The sequence below is a fragment of the Uloborus diversus genome, chromosome 3 (assembly GCF_026930045.1).
Source record: "Uloborus diversus isolate 005 chromosome 3, Udiv.v.3.1, whole genome shotgun sequence".
Lineage (NCBI taxonomy): Eukaryota > Metazoa > Arthropoda > Arachnida > Araneae > Uloboridae > Uloborus > Uloborus diversus.
Genome location: NC_072733.1, coordinates 70,945,613 through 70,969,228, shown reverse-complemented (window position 1 = coordinate 70,969,228; position 23,616 = coordinate 70,945,613). Strand labels below are relative to the sequence as shown.

The 23,616-nt window shown below is 31.1% G+C and overlaps 1 protein-coding gene across 1 annotated transcript in view; it reads left to right on the top strand.

Moving 5' to 3' along the window:
- The window catches only part of LOC129218613 (trithorax group protein osa-like), a 137,633-nt gene extending 114,749 nt beyond the window's left edge, over positions 1-22,884 (top strand). Inside the window, exons 8-13 of the mRNA XM_054852933.1 lie at positions 338-551; positions 4,346-5,096; positions 6,075-6,324; positions 9,814-9,985; positions 11,975-12,186; positions 19,067-22,884. Coding sequence (XP_054708908.1) covers positions 338-551; positions 4,346-5,096; positions 6,075-6,324; positions 9,814-9,985; positions 11,975-12,186; positions 19,067-21,325 — 3,858 coding nt within the window. The 3' untranslated portion in view covers positions 21,326-22,884. The remainder of the gene's footprint in view (positions 1-337; positions 552-4,345; positions 5,097-6,074; positions 6,325-9,813; positions 9,986-11,974; positions 12,187-19,066) is intronic.
- Positions 22,885-23,616: the final 732 nt, after the last annotated feature.

The window sequence follows — 23,616 nt, the reverse complement described above, 5'->3', positions numbered from 1 at the left end:
CACTTTCCCCCACCCCATAGGGTAAAGTGGTCATAAATACAAAGGGAAATGAAAGTGCTATAAAACTACTTAAATCAATATTTATTTTCCTAAAACTCGATTTACCGTGTTCTTTAATAATGCAATGTAAAATAAAAACAAAAAAAGTTTAAGTGTTTAAAGAATTTATTGTATTTACTATCCACTAAGTTGAAAACCTGCGATTTTATGACCACTTTACCCCACCAGACCCTACACTAGTTTTTAAAAGTCTAAAATTTCTAATTAAAATGTAAAGTGTCTGTGAATTACATCATGTACTTTTTTCCTCAAAAACAAACTGAATTGTTTCTTTAAGGTCACTAACGCAAAAAGGTGGAAGGATATTGCTGGTGCTATAGGTGTTGGAGCATCATCAAGTGCTGCCTATACATTGCGTAAGCAATATATGAAATTGTTGCTACCATTTGAATGTAAGTTTGACCGAGGGGGGATAGATCCTCAGCCCATCATTAATATGGTCGAAGCATCATCAAGAAAAAAAGGCAAAGCCCCTCCCACTTCTGCATATGGTAAGCATTTTTGTGATTATTACTGCTGCTATTTTTTGCAAGTGCATACTTCATCAATGTGTTTTAGGTGATTATTTTTACCAGTTTTTAGAAATTATACTTAGTTGCTAACTTGAAAAATGCTGAACTTTTGCTAGAGTAACTACCATTTATCTAATTCAATCAAAATTAATGTTAAATTCAAGAGCTTAATTGAATCAAGAAATTTTTGTACATACTCGAAATTTTATAAAGCATAAAGCTTTTAAATTTAATTAAATCTGGGCCACAAATGCACAACATAGGCTAATATTCTTGTATCAAAACCTTACTCTTTTTCTAGTTATTACACAGCTATCAAACATCGCATTCTATTATTTGGATAGATAAGCTAACAGAGATGCCACTAACTGATTTACTTTTTGTTACCAGTGTCCAGGTGATTCTGGAACTTCTTATCCTTAAATACTAAAATGTAATATTCCAGAAAGATTATTTTTCTTTTTAAATGCTACTCTTGAAATTCATTCATATGGACTAGATTTCAGTTAATTTCAAATGAACAATCAAAAAAAAAAAAAAAAAAGATGTAAGCCATGCACACATAATGCCTGGCATGATTATGTTCTTCATATCAACCTTCTCAAGATTTTAATGGTAGTCTTCACTATGAAGAAAATCTTTAATCACCGGACAATTATACAGTTTTGTCACAATTTGTTCCTTCCGAAATGGAAATTCTTAGGCGTTAAGTTTGTTAAATATCTTTTATGGAGAACGTTCTGTACTCCTGGAAAAATGCCTTTGGATAAAAGACCTTTTGTAACTGAGATTTGGAAATTATTTTAAAATTTTGTTTTGTATTTAGTTAATAGTTATTTATCTTATCATTGCCTCTAACTCAAGTGTGGTGGTTCAAAATTAGTCTAAATGATCTAGCCCAATTTAACTGTACATCAGAGAATGGTGTTATCTGCCATGACTAGCTGTATCCATACTGTTCTTGAAATTCTTGATTTTTTTTCCTTGACTTGCACCTTTTCAGTTCATTGTGGAGCTGGGTCTATTATGTGTAAGAAGATCTGGATAATTCAGTCGACCCTCTCTTTATGCGGTGGTTACGTTCCACGTAAATGCCATGTAAATCAAAATCACGAAAAATTAAGATTTAACATTAGTGTTAAACTTGGGGTTGGGTTCCAGAGATTATAAAATCCTTCATTTTAGTGGTAGATAAATGCATAATAAACTTAATAAGTAATTATTTCAATATATGTGTCCAACATGCATGTGAAAAACATGAATAAACTTTCCAAATATAAAAATAATTGGTTAGGATAGTGTGTTGACCCTCATTTAGTTATTTTTCAGTGTTGTTCTATGTAGAGCATCAAGGCATTCATGATTTCTTGCATCTCTTCCATAACATGATCTTCCTTCCCTAACAAATCAGCAGGATCATTTGCCATTATCAAGAACTTCAAAACTTTCAAAGTGAAAGTTTTCAATTGTGGTGTCATTGATATCTGTGTTCTCATTGGTTTTGCCCTTATTTATCTCTTCTAAAGTTCTGGAACCAATCTTTAAAAAAAAAAAGGCTTAAGTGATCCAAGCAGCTTATTAACATGCCAAATTAAATGCTGTCAACAATATTATTAGCTTAGATTCTGAATCAGGGGAAAAGGTTTTCTACTTGCTATGCCGCTTCTGCTTCAAATCAAAACTTATCCATGTGAAACAAAATAAAGATGTCAAATCCAGGGATGAATGCTTCAAATGGCCGCTAAATGAACTTTTATACATGAAATGGAACAAACTTGCATGCAAAAGTGCCGTTTTGCATTTTATATTGCAGATCGTTCAGCATTTTTGGCAGTTATTTTTTTCAGATTAGCATGAAGTTCATGTAATCAGAACTGTTTTTTAAGACTTTATTAGTTAGTCTGAATTTTTTTATGCATTCCATGATCTAATGGCACCTGCTTTTGCGAAGCATGTTTGCTTTAATTTATTATGTGATTCTGCCACTTTGACATCAATAATTTTGTATAGATTATTATTTTCACCCATTATTATATTTTCGGTAAGAGAGGACTTGTAAATTTGTCTTTTTTGCCATGCCCATTGGAAAATGTCAATTCTGTTGCATCCAAATTGATTTAAGCTAATGCCATTTGTAAAAATTAATACTTTTTACCAGTCTTTATCTTGGGTTCCTTAAGATTTTAGAAAACAAAATTGATCTGGAAATCGAGGAATTCTAATGTTCTGGTAATGAATATGCAGACATTGCAAGTTTCTCAAATTTAGGCATTTTTTCCATATTTTTAACCTTTCTTAAAATTTTGTCCAATCATGTCAGTTATTGAAATTATTAAACATGTCCTTATTATTTAGTTAAAAAAAATAATTTTGTGAATTTTTTTAAACATTTCATTATTTTTATTCGTTTCATTTTTCATATTTTATTCTCACATTCCTTTCAAAATTCCTTTTCTTATGACCTGTCTCAAAATCAATTTTTTTCATTGTAATATCATTATTTGTTTATTATGATGAAATATGAAACTGTTAAAAATGAAAGATTTTAATAGTGCCTTTTCTTGATCCTCAGATTTGATAATCAAGTACAGTAAAATCACTCTAATACGGACACTAACGGGACAAATTTTTTTGTCCGCAATAGAGAGGTGTCCGCAAGACAGGGGTTTAATAATATTATTTGCATTGGAACTGGGGAATTGAAAATTGTCCAGGTAAGAGGGGTGTCCGTTAATAGGGGTTTTACTGTAGTTCAGTATAACATACATGACTATACATAAAATCAAATAGGTAAATAACTTACACATACCAATAAAAAAACCATAGATTAATTAATAGCTCATTAATTCCCTTGTAACTTGTAGTAAAGTTTTTCAACCAATATTTTACTTTTTTAGCCTTTGTGAATATTGTTTTTGAGTTTTATGCATACATATCTCATACCTTATGTAGTTTATACATACCTATAAATTTCATGTAAACAAAAAATTTTAAAAATAGGTAGAAACACTATAGCTTAATGTGCACTAAAGCAGCAGTGTATTAAGAAATGGAAATTTGCAAACTAAATTTAAATAAAAAAAGGTAAGAAAAAAGTGAGAAAGAACAGGACTTGTTAGTTGTGAAAAATATTAGACAATTAAAAATAATAATAAAAATTGAGATTAAGAGAGCTTCCATTATTAGTTGGAGTTATAGTGCTTTTGCACCTTTCATTGCCTTTTTTATTATTTTATCATGTCTTACACATGTTTTCCAAAAGCGAGTTTCTTTCTGCACATCCCTGCAAATCATAAACTGTGCATATTCAAATATGCGTAAAATGAGGGTCTATTGTATCAGATAATGAATCTACTCAAACTATTTTGCTTGAGATGGTTTTGACACTAATGTGCTTATGTATAATGATCTAGGTACATCTTCAAACCTCATACGTACTAAGTCTTTCTTAAAAAACCCTTGTGCTCTTTGTCTTTTAGTACTTAATAGGTGCAATTGGAGTAGGAACCCCATCCTCAAAAGTAACCATTACTCTATCAGGGATACTAAATGCTCCAAACCAGATGAAAGATCCAAGCTTGAAGGTCTTACAGACACCATACTCTTAAATGGCATTTTTTTTTTTTTTCATTGATGATTCACTTAAGCATATTTTTTGTTCTCCTTAATAAAATCACATTAATATTTGCATTATAACTTTTTGGAGCATATTCTTTGATTGAAAACTGTTCAGACTGTTGAAAATAATAAAGATTTTCTCTCTTCTTTTTCAGGAAATCAGAATATGTATGGACAAGGTTATAGTCAAGTCATGGATAGATATTCTGGTTATCCTGGATCATATCCTCAAAGATATCCTTGTAACAGCAATGTTGACTATCAATGTGCTCCGAATACAATGCATTATCCACAAACTGTGCAACATACTTCACCTCATAATACTGTTTCTGGTCAAAATCAGTACAATCAGTATTCACATACTTCACAGGCCAACTACGGGTACTACCAAGGGAGTAATGCTTCAAATGCTCCTGTGTATAATAACATGCAAAACAGCATTAACAGTGATATTTGTAGATATGGAAGCAATGCCACCTCATTTTCAGTGCCTCAAGAGCAAACATATTACCCTCACCATTATTCAACGCAACAAGGGCAAAACGTGCCTGATAATATTTATGGTTCCAATAGAAGTTGCTCTGTACAAGAAAATCATTTACCCCCTTCTTCCAGTCAAGCCTCTGCTGATCATGAACAGCATAAATCTTATCCCAAAGTTAATGCATTAAATGCATCATCCCTTTCTTCAGATAATGTTCAGCATCAAAAATCTGCCATTGATGCATATGGAACTCACAATAGCTCAGCAAACAGTGCAAATGCTGATCCTGTTAGTGACAATAAAATGTGTTTTAGTAACAATTTTAATACTGTCAACAAGATGGTTTCATCTGAACAAAGTACAGGTGTCACTCCAAGTTGCGCTTCAACACCTTCACAGTCTTATCAGCAGCCTGCTGAGAAGTAAGTTAAAATAATTTTGTTTGAAAAATAGTTTTTTTTTTTTTTTTCAAATTTAGATTTTTTTTGTGCATAAAATATTTTTTTTTTTTGTACCATCTGAAAATCAAGTTGTATTGGGGAATTATCTTATGAATGAAAACAATTCTCATCTATGGTTTCAATTCTGCTCATGCTCTACTGTTTAAGAACTACAGCATTACAATGAGCAGAGCTCAAAATAAGATAGCATGGAATGGTTAAACGGTGACCTCTTTCATATGCACATAGTAAAGACCGCAAGAAAAATATGCATATGTGAGAGGTGCATATGCAATAAACCTAAAGTTTATAGCTCAAAATGAAACATGAGTTGCTAATCTATGTACAGCTTTACAATATTCTTGATGCTTTTTTAAACACAAATATGACTTTTTGTGTTTCTTTTAAAAATAACACAGTAAATGCAAATCACTAAATGTCGGATCTTGATGTATTTTCTCTCAGATAATTAATATAGAATTTTGTTTCTGTTCCTACTAGTTTTAAAAAGTGCTTTCAAGCTCATGCACATGAGAAAACACCTCACTTCTCAAATTTAAGTATAAATTATTGAGTAGATTTTGACATAGTGCTGCATGAGTTGGAGAGCATTTGCACAAATATAAAGTGAGAATTTGCTGAGGCAAAGAATCATTTTTCTATACACTGAAAAATTATATGTTATCTATATGTGATATGTAAAGTGTTATTTTTAATTTTCTCTTTGAAAACATGTAGCTTGAAATTAAAAGCTGTATACTTAATATTATATTGATATAAATTCATTGTTTATTGTTCAGCAGTTATGTATCTGTAAGCATTAGTTTTAGCTATGTTATTCTATGTCTCTTATTTTGCTTTCTCTTTCTCTTCATGATTAAAAAATAGTTGTATATTTTAATGACTCAATTTTATTGTTTTTCTATTTATTACTGTTAACCATTCTTGAAATATTTTCAGTACTATCAGTAAAGCACCTGATGTAGAATACTGTTCTACTTTGGTATCTTCTCATGTACCATCAAATTCATACTCAAATCAAGGCCCAGGTGCTTATGCTAGCCATAATTCCAGCCCATATACAAATCAGAAGATGCATTATCAAAGTGAATACCAATGTAAAGATCAAGTGCAATCAAGTCAATATGTCCAATACAATGAAGCACAAAATGAAACTTATCGAGGCTCTGAAGGCCCTCCTAATTTTCAGGTACATAAACAATTTTATTTAAAAAATCTTTTTTTAACTGTTTAAGCTTCAGGAAATCTGTGAATTCTAACCCCTTTTTGGGGCTATATTGTTTTTTAGCACTGGCTTTCTATATTGCGAAAAACAAAATACAATCTTGAATAGATAAGAGATTTTGCTGTCTTAATCCTAAAATTCAAGATCAACTCTGTCACTCATGTTTCCAAAAATGTTTCACGTTTCTAACTTTTTTTTTCAACAGTGTTCCCCCTTTTTTTTATGTGTGTTATCTTCAAGAAGTGTTGTTATAAAGTTATATAAAAAAAACACTAATTTAAAAGGCAACTTTACATGTTTATGACTTTTAATTATTATTCTTATATATGTGTGTGTATGATATTTTAACTATTGCTTCTTTCTCATAATGTAGCTTTTTGTACAACATGGGTACCCACCTACTGAGGTCATGGCACAGACTGCACCATTGAATTTTTAGGGGTTAATGTTTCTAGAGAATTTGTTCTGTTTTGGGGGGAGGGACTTCGTGGTATTTGGGGGAGATGAGCACCCCTGCAACATATGTGGGATAGATCCATCATTTCAAAGTTTACCAGGGAGTAAGGAGTCTGTGCATACTCAATACCTACTGCACTGAAACTTCTCTGGAGTGACCACTCTCTCTTCCTGAAAAAAGTGATAGTTAATTGAGGTTCGTCTCGTGTAGTCTTTGTTTTTAAAAATGCAAAAAGTAATAATAGCAGCAATGAAAATTTATTATATTCTGCTTACAGTACATAAATATAGTACACTATGATACGAATAAATTTAAATAGAGAAAATAAAATTTTTGCTTTTCTGAAAATATACTACTACTTACATTATTTTCCCATTTTGTGGGTGATTTCCTCCAAAATAAGAGAAGATTTGTCTGTTAAGATTATTAGTTTTTTCTGAACCAACTTTTGTTTTTTTGTTTAGTTTTTAAGGGCAAAAGTTAATTATCGATGTTGTTATCATTAGTATGATTTAAGTACAACATGAGCCTATCTATTTATCACCTATTCAAATCATGTAAAAATAGATTCTGGCCACAACCTTCTGAAAAAATACATGTCCTTATCGAACTCCCACAATAAGGGACATGCATCTGAACTGCCTCAAGATATATTAATATCACCAAAGTTTCCCGAGGGTACTAAAAGCTACACCCTCCTTTTTGTTACATTTCTACGGTTCTAAACTAAAGAATCCAATTGAAATGCCTTGAAAAATCGATTTTACCCCCTTTTTCTGGTTTGTTTCCACTTTTATAAGCCAAAAAAGATAGATGTGTGACCAGACTAAAATTTTATTGCTTTTGTGAAATTGAGGTCCAGTGGCTTTGAGGTGGCACTTCACGCTCTCAACGCACAGACCTAGATTCAACTACCCGGCTTGTACAGGGTTGACTCAGCTTTTCATTCCTTTAATGGTTCGATAAAATGAGTACCAAACATGCTTTGGAACTAAATTCTGAGGGTTCCATGTTTGGCTGAACACCTTACTGGAGCATCTGCCTTTGCACCCCAGAGCCCAGATTCAAAAAAAACTGAGATAGGCACAGTAAGCCTTGGCCCCCATAGGCTGTTTCACTATTGAGCTTACTGTATAAAGGAAAAATTAATTTTAAAAAGTATTCATAAACCATTTAATTATTTATATATATTATTGAAGATTTGTGTCTTGTTTCATGTAAAAAAGAAAATAAAATAATTTTTCTAGATAGAAATTTTAAAAAATGTTAATACAGTAAAATCCTATTACAATAAATTTCAAGGGATCCCACATTTTGTTCCTAATAATAGGAATTTTGTTGTTATGTAATTTAACAGAAAATTAAAAATAACTTAAAAGTCATAACAAATGCCAACAGTATATCGTTGTCTCAGAGTAACAGTAAGATATCTAATCTCAGGAATAGCAGTAAAACATCCCACTGTTGCTCTGAGAGGACGATATGTAATTCTGTTTTTGAGATTTTAAAAATATAATACAGTTGGTTCTATGTTGAATGGCTCTCTATTTAATGAATTTCTCTGTTTAAAGATGACTTTTCATGGTCCCAGATGTTCTACTGTAGTTTTTAAAGCATTCTATTTAAGGACGCATTATACTTAAGTACGATTTTTTGTAGTCCCTTGAAAGTTGTTAAATAGAGAGTCCACTGTAGTTTGTTTAAAATAGTACAGCATAACTTCAATTTAACAATACCCAATTTAACGATTTCCTCCATTTAATGATACAGTTCACTGGCCCAGATTTGACTATTAAGTGTCTATGCTCCTCAATTTAACAATATCTTTGATTCAAGGATGAATTTTTCCAGCCCCTTGGCAATCGTTAAATCGAGGTTATAGTGTACTAAAAATTAATAGTACGGCTGAAAAGTTCGTAGGAAAGTTAGTGAAGTTAACATTTGCTGTACAACTAATAAATGATCTATGTGCTTTTTCCATACAAGTGAGTTTGATGCTGCAGACAATAAAAAATTGTGTAAATGATTAACGTTTAAAAAAAAAAAAGTTTGGTATATTAAACAATGAAGAAATAAAAATGTACATTGTTTCTAAACTTCCTGGCACCAGCAGATGAAACTTTCTCGGCACCTTTAAAGGCCTTATTTTCTTATGCTTATTATTTATGCTTTTAGACCCAAAAATTTTTCTTTCACTCAGTTCCAAAAATTGTGCAACAAAAAGTTTTACTTTTTCAAGTTATTCCACAGTAGTGGATTTTTGAAAAAGCACCATTTCATTAAAAGGTGGTTTTTTTCAAATGTTTTCCTGATGGCAATTAAAATGAGACTGGATTTTTTTTTTTTTTAAACGAATGTTTCATCACATTGGTATTTGCTATAATGAGATTTTACTCTATAATGTATGCCGCATAGTTCGCCCACGTGGCAGTGGGTGCCGCAGAGATAGGCGAAGGGTGCCGCAAAATACTCATGGTATCAACTCATACAATATAATACAGATAGGCTAGGGTGTCATGAGAAAATTTTGAATCCTTCAAAGGGTGCCGCGAATAGGAAAGTTTGGGAACCCTTTATGTACATTATTAGCTTCCTAATGTTTAAGTGTTACTCTCTTATTTTTATTTTCTGTGATAAATACAGTTGCCTCTCTGTTTAACAACGCTCTATTTAAGGACTTTCTCTATTTAACGACGGCTTTTCATGGTCCCAGACGGTCCACTATATTGTTAAAAGCATTCTAACAATGCTTTCTACTGAAGGACGATTTTTTGTGGTCCCTTGAAAGTCATTAAACAGAGAGCCAACTGTATTTAGTTACCTTAAAAGCAACAAACAAGATGGATGGATGAAGTCAGCCAGCTTTAAAACTGGTGCTATGTGAAAATAAAAAAGTAACTTCCAAGTTTGATTCATGTAGCGCTTTATTTTCATATTTTCCTTCAATACCTGAAATCAATTAACTGTTCAATAATGCAAAATTTTTTTTATTCTAGATGGATAGAGCAAGGACCACTATGGAAGGATCTGTTAGCCCTTCTAAAGGTTACCAGTATAGCTGCAATCCTCCCAAAGCAAATGCATATCCTTATGCTGCACAACAAAGAAACAAAGACATGTTCAATAATCCTTCTTTCTGCAATCAGTTTACCAGTGGAACTCCAAGACGTAAGATCCATATTTGTTTCCATTTTATGTTTATAAACATTCTATCATGTGTAGTATTTTATCCAACTATTTAACAACCAACATTTATTTTCATCTTTAGTATTTAATGCCAGAAAACAGTTTTTCATTAGTTATTGCAAATATTTCTTTTTGTTGTTGTTGTTTCTAATCCCCTGGTTTATCAGTCTTCTTTGGCCTTCCCCAAGCAGTCCAGGATGGCTCTCATTATTACTGAACTCTCATTATCTTATTTGGCTCTCATTAGACCAATTCTGGAGTATGGCTTACCTGTGTACTGCTGCCCATCTAACACCAACCTTTACAAATTGAAAAAGATTTAACTCAGCACTGCGATGAAAGTTATTGATCTCTAAACTTGGACATTTTTAAAAAATCACCGACTTTGAGATCGTTTAACTACTAAAGTCAAGAGAAACGAAAGCTATTTTATATTTTTCTTAGTACTTTACTGTGGTGAGTAGTTAATCATATACTTATTTCCGTTGGTTACTCATGGCTTTAGCAGATACCCGGGCATAAACAAGGCAAAAAAAGTAACAGTTTCAATTGACCTTTGCCTCAAAACCATGAGTGAGCCACCAAAATATTTATGCTAGCATGTACCTAGTATCAAGTTTGTATCCTTATTTAAAAGACATTTTGGTTCACTCATTGCTTTTGAAGCAAAGCAATCGTACATTTAGCTCTTTTTTCTCACGACCCTAAACTTTGACCCCTACTCGAGGGGCCACAAGTCAAATTAGAGAGGAAAGAAGCTTCACTTTTTCTTATCACCATACTAGTAAAATATCCTGAAAGTTTCAGCAAAATTGAAGGTGTCAATTATCAGGCCCCCATTCACTTTGTCCAGCTTAAAAAAAAATGACTTTTAACTTTCAAAGAAAAATTGAGATTGTTTAGTGATTTCCCTTTACCGTGGCTTTTATTCTTTTTGTGATTGGTAGGTAATGAGTCACAGGATCCATTGAAATTGCTGGACAAAATATTTTAAGTCGTTTCTGTTTTATTATTGTCTTACGTGTGTGAATGATTATTATTTAAACCACATCTAACTAATAAATTTCTTTCTCCAAAGTTATTTTAATGAATTCCTTTAGAATATTTTCTTCAGTTTCATTTCATCTGCTCTAAAGTGAATAGTTTTTTTTAACAGTATCTCTTATTTAATATTCCAATTGAACATCATGATTTTTTAATATGGTTCTCTGTTAGATGTAGCTGGAATAAAAAATCTGGAAAGTTAATTTGAAATTTATGTAAAACTTATCTTTAGCTGTGGAGAGTAAAAAACTACAGTATGTAAAAATTTAAAAAGCAAAAATTAAAAAGGTAAAAAAAAAAACAGCTGTTTCAAAATTTTCCTGTAAAACTTTAGTTTACCGAATATAAAAAGTCAAATAAACCAGAAAAAAAGATAAATAAATGCCTTTAAAGGCTTTCCTTGTAACCCAGAATCACGTGTCTGCAGTAATCTGCGATTTGTGCATTTTGAGGTTGTTATTTCTTAGTTTACCAGAAAAAAAGTTGTTTTTTTTTTTTTGAAAAAATGTTTTCATATTCGGGTGGATACCCACATGAAATTCACTCCTAGCTTCAAATGTTCATTTATTTGGACTTTTCTCCCCACTAGCTCTTCAGAAGAATGTTAATGGTTATCTTCCAAGATGTTCCTGCCATGATTAAAATGTTGGTTATTGAGAGTGTTGAAAACTAAAAAAAAAAGGAAGGTGCTATCTCCAGAAGGTGGTGGGTGATAAGGGGAAAACTGTGGTCATTTCTGGGGATTATTTTACATGATCAGTAGGAATAGTGTCAGAAACATCTTTCAATCCTCCCAGTGTTGTTTGTGTTAGTGCAATTACTATTTCATGTATCAACATTCATGAATCAGTGGACACACTCCGAAAGTAATGAAACTTGATGTACTCATAAAAATATATTTGTTCTAATTTTGAAAATATTTTTCAGCATGGCATCCTGAACAAAATCAGTTCCCTCATTCAACTGGAGCTAGACCACAACTTAAAAGTCAATTAAATATTGATCCGAAACCTAACTTAGAAGGGCCAAGGATGAGAAAATCTTGGTTAAATCAGCGTGACACAAGTCAAGGGCAAAATAAGCAGCCAAATGCACAGTCCACATCTATGCAGCAACAAAGTTTTCCAAGCAAACCACAGGTAATTAATTAATAATGCTAGCAAAACTAAAATGCCAAATGGTTTTCTTCTCATGTACCCAGTAAATTCCAGATATATTTTCCATTGACATAGTAAATAAAGCTCATACTTGAAAGGTCCTAAAATATCATCACTTTTCATGCAACTGTTCATGGAACTTTATGTTCTGATTGATTATCTTGTGCTTTCAACATATTTATCTGACAAAATGTTTGGTTTGCTTATTAGTTTTTACAATTTATATGTTGAAAAGAATATTTAGGCATAATTTTTTGCTTATTATCTGTAGTATTGTAGGATCAAAACTTCAGCCTTATTATTCCACAGAGTTTTAATGCTATTGTTGTTCAGTTTTAATTTGTTAAATCATAACTTCAAAAGGGGGAAAGCAAACCATTTAAATATTTTGTTCAGAGCCACTACCATACCTTTTAACCAGGAGAAATTATGGAATTTCATTGATCAGAGAAACATCAGAGGATTAATAAAAATTTGGATGTTAAATTTTGGATATTTGAAGACTACATTTTGACTTTAAGGAGTGATTTTTCAATTGAAATTATGATGTCCCCACCTGTGTATTAGAAACAACTTGGCACTTCAATGGTTTTCGTGCACATAATTCGTAAGTAAGGTAGTTTAGAATGTGCTAAAAGAAAAAAAATCCTTATATGATAGGGAACAACATATAATATGGTGACAACATGTTGCACCTTGTTATTATACATTATATACAACTTGACAAGCAAAGCAATGAAAATAATATTCATACTGAAAATAACTTTGTACTTTTGCTCAATATGCTTTGCAGTGGTCGAAAGTAACATGCTACAAGTAGCAACGCTACTGCAGTAGCTACATTTTTACATTTTTTGGTAGTTTGGCAAAGTAACCCATTACATTTTTAAAAAAGTAGAGTGGTGAGTAGTGCGATACAAATAAAGTAATTTGTTGTGATTTCTGGGAACTACTTTTAAATTTAAGTTTTTTAAAAAAAAGAAACAAGTTTCAAATGAAGCTGACTAGTGCAAGTCATATGGAAGTATATCAGCGGATGCAATGAGAAATAACTCATAAAACTATAAGCTGATCTCTGACATATAATTTTGTCTGAGATCAGCAGAGAGCAAAGCAGAAAGCTTTTAGGTTTCAATGTCATCCACAATTAGAAATTTTACATTGAAGTAAGTTAAGCTTACTTAGTTCTGTTTTATATTTCAAATAGTTAATTTATTAATATTTAATAATAAATACTAGTACCATTTGGGATGTTTTTCAGATTTCTTTGTTTTTGCATTTTTATTGATTGAGTGTTGATACATTAATATAATAAAAGTCAGTTATTAAATATTTGTAAGTTTTTGAGATTATTAAGTAGGGCTATAGGGTAGGACAGTAGGTAAAAAACATTTTAATTTCATTTTATCAGTGGCATAAGAAAGGGAATGGTGTTCAGGTCCAAATCCCTAACTTAAATCTCAAAACTAATTAATTAATTCCTACAAAATGTAAGTTTCTATAAAATTAGTTCCTATAATGAGCATTAAAGTTTTTCTCTTCAGTTCAAAAGATATTTTTCATCATCTAATCAAATTTATGTCATGTCTATGTAAAATGTAAATCAAATTATGCCTGCTTCTATTTTTATTTTCAAGTAACGGAGTTGCACTTCTTGAATCAAATATTCACTGTTAAGAAAGGATTAAAAGTTTGAAGGTGAAATTCTTTCAACCTTTTCAACCTTTTTTGCAGCGAATATATGATAATATCATAAAAAATAATTTAAGATGACAAATTGTCTCAAAAAAAAAAGTAAAAAAAAAGAAAAGATAGAATAGACAATTCTTAGTGACTGCATTGCAAAAGTAGTTTGTAGTTGCTACATTTTTAAAAAAAGTAGTTGTAGTTAACTACATTTTTAAAAAAAGTAGTTGTAGTTAACTACATTTGTAATAAAGCAGTTGTAGTTGGCTACAAAAAAAAATGTAGTTCTTACTACCACTGATTATGTGTGTTATGTGCTGATGAAAAAATAAAGAGATATTTTAAACCAAATGCAGATGATAAAAGATAGCTGCATATAATTATAGCAACACACTAGTATTATGCATGACATGTGGCATTGAAGGTCCACAACAATTAAGTTAAAAAATGATCTTTACCCCATGCAATGTCCAACTCCAACAGGGTTCGTACGCCCTTGAAAAACCTTGAAAAGTGCTTGAAAAAAAAAAGTTCATTTTCAAGTGCTTGAAAACCTTGAAAAAGTTTTAAAACCTTGAAAAAGTTTCTTAGTGCTTAAATTCTCCCAAAAATCAACGAATTGTGCTTAGAAGTTTTAAAAAAGTATTTCACCAATGCAATTTTCTGAACATGTGTTCAGTATGCAACATCGCGAAAAATTGCTTCCGTGTTTGGGATTTCAATCCTTTTGCATCTTGTAAATATTTTGATGTTTTTTACAACCGAAAGATATTTTGACATATGGTACCTTAGATTAGTTTATTTTTTTGTTTAATTTCATTAATTAACAAAGAAATTAATTTGGAAACCATGACAACATTGACCTTACTCGGGTTTCGCGGAAAATTGCTCTTGTGTTTGAAATTTCAATCTTTTTGCATCCTGCAAATATTTAAATATTTTGGCTAATCAAATGTTAGTTTCGCATATGCTACCTTAGATTAGTATATTTTTTGTTTAATTTTAATAAAAAACAAATAAATTTATTTCATGGGAAACATGCCACGTCGAACGAACTCAGACTTTGCGAAAAATTGCTTCTCGTGTTTGAAATTTCAATCTTTTTGCATCTTGCAAATATTTAAATATATTCACTAATCGGATGTTATTTTCATATTTGCTACCGTCGATTAACATATTTTATGTTTAATTTCAGTAAAATATGAGTTTATTTTATGGGAAACATGACAACATTAAACTTAATTCGCGAAAATTTGCTTCCCTTGTTTGAGATTTCAATCCTTTTGCATTTTGTAAATATTTTTATATTTTTGGCAATTAGTAGTTATTTTGACACTGCTGCATCAGATTAGCTTATTTTATTTTTTATTTTAATAACTAAAGAGTTAAAGAATTTATTACCTTGGTCTTGTTTAATTATTTGCTAATTTATTTTTGCAATTTTGAATGATTATCTTTACCTAATTTTTGGTCATAGCAGATTTTTTTTTTTAAAAAAATTAAATTTCAGCAGTTGACCACCTAACAAATTAACTTAAAGTTTGTATTTTAAATATAAAGTTGATTTATATAATTTTATTTATAAGTACATCATTTTTTTATGTCTGCTAAAATAAATAAGGTGTATAACAGGGGTGGTTGTGTTATGATTATTCACTTGAAATCCAGTAGTGTTCGTTTTTATGCTTTTACCTCCCTATATCTCCAATTTTCCCCTTTTCCTCAAATGTTCAAAATTACTACTTTATTAAGGTTGTGGGTACTTGGAGCTTACCGAAAGAAGCTTTAATCAGCAAAGGGGTAGATATTTAAGGAGGGTCATTCATCTTCATTTGGATCTAATAAATTGACCAGTACAAGCCTAGCTAGGCCCAGTGCCTGTTGCTGGTTATCAACAGGCACTGGGCATGGTATTTCTATGCAAAATATTTTGACTTAATAAACTATTTTATGAATTGTATGCATAGCAAAAGTTGTTGTTGTACATATGTATATTCAAGTAATAGGGGTCTTAGTTTTAAAAATTATTCCCCCCCTCTCCTCGCCCCATTTTGCTCTTTGAAACTTTCAGGTAATTTTTTATGAACTCACAAATCACCTGAATATTATTGCCTTTCTAAATTTAAATTCTAATTTCAACAATAACCCATTTTTTCCCAAAATAAAACTACTTTTGTCATAATATATGTCAACTTCTTGTGAATCTTTTCAATTTCAAAATATGGCTCTATAAATCTGAACTTGCACATTTATTGTCTATTGCAAGTTAATCATTGAAAGCTGAATAGGCTCAAGTTTGCATTCAGAGTATTTATCACTGCTTAAGCTGCTTTTGTATATTTTGAGGTGTAGAGACTGGACTGTGGACTTTCATAAACTTTTCTTACTTCCTAATTTTTAAATTTACTCGAGGACAGTTGAAATGCCTTATTGTCTGAACAGCTAATAAATACATACGAATAATTGATTTGCATACTTATAAATGATTTGCAAACCTAATATTTTTAGAACTTAATAGTGAAAACTAAAATAACTTTCTGGGTAGTGTTTTTGTCCTAACCGCCCTTATATTGTAATAAACCACTGTATAGATATTGGAAATAAATGTTGAAATCCGGGGGGGGGGGGGGGAGTGACTTCAAAAACTCCTCTCTGGCAATGCCATTGAACTTGGGTATTTTAGTTTCTTCCCATAAAAGTTAAAAGCACTTATGAAAGGTTTTTTTTAAGTATTAATTTGCTGATTCTAGAAAATATACAAACCTCTGACTGCTGCAACCTTTGAAAAACCTCAAAATTAAACCTCTTGGTATCTGCTTCTCTTTATGACCAAACTTTTCAAACATTTTCAGAAAAACTTTCAACGCAGTAGATCTTTCATCAAAGCGTCTCTCGTTGTAGAAAAAGCAATTTTGCTTTCCTATACTTTTTTGTATTATTGCCTTATTTCTATGTGTTTGTAGTAAATGAAATCTGCGTACAATATTTTTAGTACAAATTTATGATATTGCCTTGAAAACAAAATTTTTTACCTTGAAAAGTACTTGAAAAGTGCTTGAATTTTTTTCTGCCTAAAGGGTATGAAGAAATTATTTATCTTTGAATAAAAAATCTTTAAAATATATCATGCAAGAAAATTAATTTTAATCTTAAGCTTAAATATAATAACTTTAATTATGTTTCACTAAATATTTACGAATATGAATGTAAAGACAACTCAATATTCTTCACTATTTTGAAAAAAAATGTTACTACTTCATTCAAAAGTGTGGCTTAAAATAAAACATGTTTTTTTTTTTTCATGATAACCTGCAACTGCTTTGTAAAATATTTTCAATCTGTACAATTCACGTTGTACTCATGCTGTCTAAAATTAGTTGTTAAATAACTATGTTTCAAACATAATTTTATCCTTATAATCAATTTTTTGACAAACTGTTTTCTAACCATCCCAAGAATTTGAACTGCTTTATCTCACTTTTTATTTCTGACAAAAAATCACTAAAGCATACCAATTTTTTTTAATTTCTTTTCTTAAACATGTCATCCTGCATTTGACTTGTAATTTTTAAGTTCATCATTAAATTTTTAAGCATTAGTTGAAGCTGATTTTTAATGAATTTTATTTCTATTTAATGTTGGTCTGCCTTGCAAGACTCTCTTTTTAGGTTTTTTTTTTTTTTTTTTTTCATTTGTGTTGCAGACTGCTAAAATCATTCGACTACTAGGGTCCCTGCAAACTGCCAGGTTTTAAATATGAATAAGTAGCAGTTAGTTCCTTTTTATTTGCTCATGTGCCGTCCAATTGTTAATTTAAATACTTTATGTGAATTGCAAGAATATTTTAGCGTTTATATTTTATATTTTTTGTATTGTTTCCCTAAACCTATAACATTGCAGTGCACATTGAGCCAAAATACAATGCCTTTTTTCCCCACAATGAATCCCCAATGCTGTAATTTAAAAGAAAACATTTATTATTGAATCTCTGCTGCACCAAATAACTTAAACATTGTATGGGTACAACTTTTTCTTACTGCAAGGAAATTCTGTAACAGTGAATACCAATACTTCGAAACATTTGTTTCAGCGAAATAAATTTTCACTCCTCATCAACTTCCATTACATAGCTTGAACTTCATCACAACAAAATTCTTGTTGCAACAAACAAAGTTTATGGTCCCTTGAAGTTCATTGTAATGGGATTTCACTTCATTTTGACTCTGGTTTGGCAGTTTTTTGTGTACAGAGAAATTACCTTCTGAAGTTTTAGTGCATTTCTCCGCAATATTGCAAACGTTCAGAAAAACAGTGAAGAAAAATAAAGATAGTGCTGTGATTCTTATTTATTACATGGAAAAATATAAAGTTAGTGCATTGTGTGTACTAGTGAAGCAATCTTTTTGCATCTGCTTTTCAGTTCCTTTATCTCAATATTTTTTAATCAGTGAAGATGACATGCCACAATAAGCCAAATTATCAAGTCTTTTTTTTTTCTTTGCACATCTTTAGTTATAATGGTCTGAATGCAACCAAGTTTACTTTTAGATGAATTCAAAAAGAGTAAAATCATTCATGATGTGAAAAAGTTGGGTATTTCAGTTAGATTATGATTAATTGTCAATACAGCTTGCATTGCAATTTTATTTTAATGATGTTAAAGAAGGCTCTAGTTTATGTTGATTGACACCTTATTCTTTCATTATGCACAGTAATTTTAGGCTTTGGAAATGTTTGATTTGTTTTCTAGGACACTGCACAGCTATCAGAAAATGTTATCTTACAAACTTTTCCATGGTATAGTGAATTAAAAAATATTTAAATCATTTCATACCTCTTTAATAAACGTCTGAAAAGGTGAAATTTCCTATTAAAAGTAGGCGCAATAAATAAATAAAAATAAATTGATAAACCTGTGAAAATAATGGAAAATATATTACACTTGTCAGAAAACAAAGTTTTAATCTTTTATCATCTAGACCTCAAAATCTGATTTTGACAATTACTTTCACCAAAGAAAATAATATGTACGAAAATCCTTCTGTATTTAAGTTCTTTTTATTTTCACATCTTACTCCTTTTTGGGGAAAAAAAAAACCCTGTAATCTCATGTTATTTTCAGCTGAAAAGTGAGCTTATTATTTTTTAATCATAATTTTGGATTTTTATTTTACAGGTCCAATCGAATGCAGTAACTGTTTCCCAAGCGTTTCAATCCATGGTTAAAAAACCCATTGAATTTCCTCCCAACTGTATTGAATCCATAAAACCAGTGGCTGTGAAACGAAGACGTTGTCCTGCAAAACGAATTGGAGCTGTTGATCCATGGAGAGTAATGTTAGCATTGAAATCTGGCTTACTTGTTGAATCAACATGGGCACTAGATGCACTTTCAATCTTGCTTGCCGATAACAGTACTGTAGTATACTTTGGTCTTAGTCATTTACCTGGACTACTGAATGTTCTTGTTGATCATTATCGCTGTTTTTTGAACAATATATTTGATCTTGCCCCTGACATGGAAATTGGAAATAAAGAGCAAATAAACAAGAAAAATGAATGTGAAGATGCACAGTTTTCAACTGAAGCTTGCAATTTGGAAGAAAAAATGAGAATATTGGACACTCCAAATTTTACTTATAAAACTCGTTGTCATAAAAAAGTGCAAATACAGTATGATGAAGCACTTTTTCTGATTGATCCTTCAAGATCGTGGGAAAAGTATGAAGGATTCGATGTATTACAGGAGCATTGGCAAAAAGGTGGTAGCGATATAACTGCACATATCCAGACATTTTTTGATAGTTGTTCTAAAAAAGTTAAGTTTTTTAGAGAACTTGATAATGACAAAACTAAACAAAAAAATGGAAAATCTCCTCTTAAAGCAAAAGCATCTGTGTCAAAAGAAAATCCTAATGTATTGAAGTCTTCACTCCTGTATAAAGGTGAACCTGTAGTAGTATTGAAGAAGTTTAATTTCCTTGCCAATAAAATTTCTGAATTTTCAGATCTAGAATCTGATGCAGATATGGAAGATGATGTTTCTGTTAACAGTTTAAATTCCAATATTACCAGAAAGACAAGTGAAAATAGCTCAGTTAAAATGGAGGATACTGATAAAAATTCGTTGGATTTTTCTGAATGCATCAACAAAAATGATGAAAATTTTAAATCTGAATTTTCAACTTCTGACAATAGTATGCAGGATGATAGTTGTGATAATGATGAAATAAAAACAAAAAGTTTGAAAACAGAAGTTTTTACCGCTAAAGAAGAGTCAATGCAATCGGACAAATCCTGTGAAAAAGAAGTCACGGGGAATGTTCCACAATTGCGAGGATCTCTCTCTTCACGTAAACGCTTCCTTTGTGAAGAACTGGAGGATGAAGCTTATTGCTTTGATCAACCAGCTTTGTGTATTATGAATGATTCTCAAGACATGTTATCTCGTCGTTGTGTTTGTGTTTCACAGATTTTGAGGAATCTCTCATTTGTGCCAGGTAACGATATAATAATAAGTAAAAATGCAGGTGTCCTGTTACTTATGGGGCGACTGCTCCTTTTACATCATGAACATAAGCCAACAAAAAACGCATATCGAAAATATGAGAAGGAGGCTGATGGAATTCTTTCTCGAAGTGATGATTCATGTATTAGCTTGAAAGATGAGCAAGAATGGTGGTGGAGTACACTTAATGTTTTACGAGAAAATACCTTGGTATTACTTTCCAACATATCTGGTCAACTTGATTTGGCACCATTCCCAGAGGAGGTGAGCCTCCCTATATTGGATGGTCTGTTACATTGGATTGTTTGCCCATCTTCTTATGCTCAAGATCCTTTGCCATCTCGTTGTTCACCTACCTCCGTCCTGTCGCCTCAAAGGCTGAGTCTGGAAGCTCTTTGTAAACTTTCAGTGCTTTCGAGCAATGTTGACCTAATCATTGCTACTCCGCCATGGTCTCGAATTGAAAATTTATTTGCCTTTCTTACAAAAAGCTTAAGTATTGGACAAGACCAATTAGTCCGAGAGCTTTCAGTTGTATTGCTTTCAAATCTTTCACAAGCAGACTGTGTAGCAGCTAGGACAATTGCTGAGCAAAACAGTTGTATATCCTATCTCATTGCTTTCATAGAAGAAGCTGAAGCTAACGCTTTTCAAATAGCTAGTTCTCAGGGTACAAAGAAATTACGAGATAAGCCTGAACTTATGGGTACTACACCAGGAATGGTGCAAAGAGCAGCCAATACACTTAAAAATCTGGCTTTAGTTCCTGAGAATCAAGTTTTGTTCATGAAACATCAACCTCGGCTTCTTTCTCTTGTTATGTCTCAAGTTATGGACCAGGAATTGGCAGCTATTATTGCAGATGTATTATTTTACTGTTCAGAGGAATCAACAGGAGATGTTTCACATCTATTTCCTCTTTCTTAGCAATTGCAAAACAGAGTACTAACATTCAGATGGATTGTCATTAGCAAACTGTATTAATCATTGCTCACACAAAACACAAATGGCAGATAAATATCACAGTGGTGCTACTTAAGCAGGTGGTATTTACATCTGCATTATATAGATAATGTTAACAAGTGTGTTGTTTGCTACTTTGGGACTTCACTTTCCATTTAATGAATTATGCTTTCTACGGTTTGGATTTTAATTGCAATTGTTATGTTAATATAAATAATCCATAAATTTTTTTAAAAGTCATTTAGTATATTTGCTTATTCCCCCCCCCCTATAAAATAAAATTGCCTAGGCATTTCAATCATATTTTAAATATTTATGATTGCACATATTAGAACAATTGCAGTATTCATTGTACAAATGCTTTTAAAGTTAAAAATCTAATTTATTTTCTACCATAATATATTTCCTTGCATTATGATATTTCTGAGTAAAATAATAAGTGAAGGCTCACTGTTGTATAATCTGTATTTAAAAGAAAATGGACAAAGGTGAGAATCAGTTATGAAAGAAATCCAGCCGGTTGATATTTTGGATTTTTCATGAATCCATCTGTTATGTATTCTGTCCATTTTTGTTTCTAATTGAGGCCCAAGGCCTTTTTAAAGCAATGTTTTATTTTAAACATTTTATGATGAGATGGCAAGACATTTAAAACTATTGTACTTGTTTCATGTTTATGAAAATTGTTAAACACATTATTGTTTGATGTTTTAAATTGCTATAATGTTCCTACCCTATTTAAATGTGAAGTATCTTTTAAATGTTTCACACCAAGATTTCATGATTTATATGAATATTGCATGTACTTGTGCAATTGTTTTTATCAAGGACATAGAGACTCAATTGCAATTGTATCCAAAATGATTTTAAAAGCTTATGTTAAACAAATTATGAATTATAGTTTTATCAGAATTGTAATTTTTATTCTATTTTTGTTTTTCGTGTTCTATCCATAAAATTCTCGTTATTGTAATAGCAATATATTGTTCTTGTTGGACAATTGTTTTGAAAGTACATATTTTATTCTTGGAGCTGTATACTGTCCTCCTTAAATAATAAAAAATACTTATGAAATTTATTTATTTATATAGTAAAATACTGGTTTGATGATTAAATTTATGTGCATCATTATCTGTTATTTCCATGAAATAAAGATTTTCATGTGAAAATTGAAGTCTATATTGTTAGGTTCTTTAGTCCTAATCATTTCATTGAATCTTACTTGTCTTTCCATCTCCACTACTGTTATGTGTAAATACATGTGTTCATCAAAAGATGTAACACTTTAATGAAGGTCAAAACCTTCATTTGTGCAACTGACTAGTGCAAATTACTTTTTGTAAGTGATAAATATTCAACTGCAGGGGATCTTTTTAGCATATGAAATTGACAACACTTTGTAATTTATGTAAAGAGTTATTTTGTGTAAATAGTAGAGGTTTTAAACTGCTGTCTATGAGAGAGTGGTTTTATTAATCTTATCTGGAAAGATTAAAAATTTTATTCTGTGAAAGAGTGGTATTTGAGGGTATATATATATATATATATATATATATATATATATATATATATATATATATATATATATATATATATATATAATAAAAAATAAAGCGTGTGACTTTATGTTTTTGTTCTGTTGCTTCAGCGAGAGGAGGCCATCAATGATAAACTTTCTGTCTATTGATCTGGGTTCCATATTACTGTATAAAACTGTTTTATGTAGGTAAATTTTTTATTGTTATGATTAGTAAACTGACAAACAGCCCATGTGTTCTCATTACTTTTTTGTGCATTTATTTCACAGTTTTGGACTGCATTATCTTTTTTTTATGCTCACATTCTACATTTTTTTTTCATTTTCACGTTCTCTCTCTGCCCCTGAAGTAGATAAGTGGTTGTTTATTATTATTATTATTTAAATGATATTTAGCACTATTAACCAAAAAAAAAAAAGAAAAATCCCCTTTTTCATTTAAAGTATTTTGACACTGCTATCCTTGATAACTACTAAAATTTATTCATTCAAGATTTAAATTTCTGAATATACATGGTGTCCCGTTTTAACCTGCAAGACCTCTATTTTCACAGCTGTTAGTCCTACAGTGAAACCTCCCTTAACGGACACACCCGAATAACGGACACCTCTAATTAACGGACATTTTTGCAAGTCCCAGTCCCTCAATATAGGCCATTCCATGTAATTCACTGTGAATAACGGACACTCCGAATAACAGACAGTTATTTCACAAAAA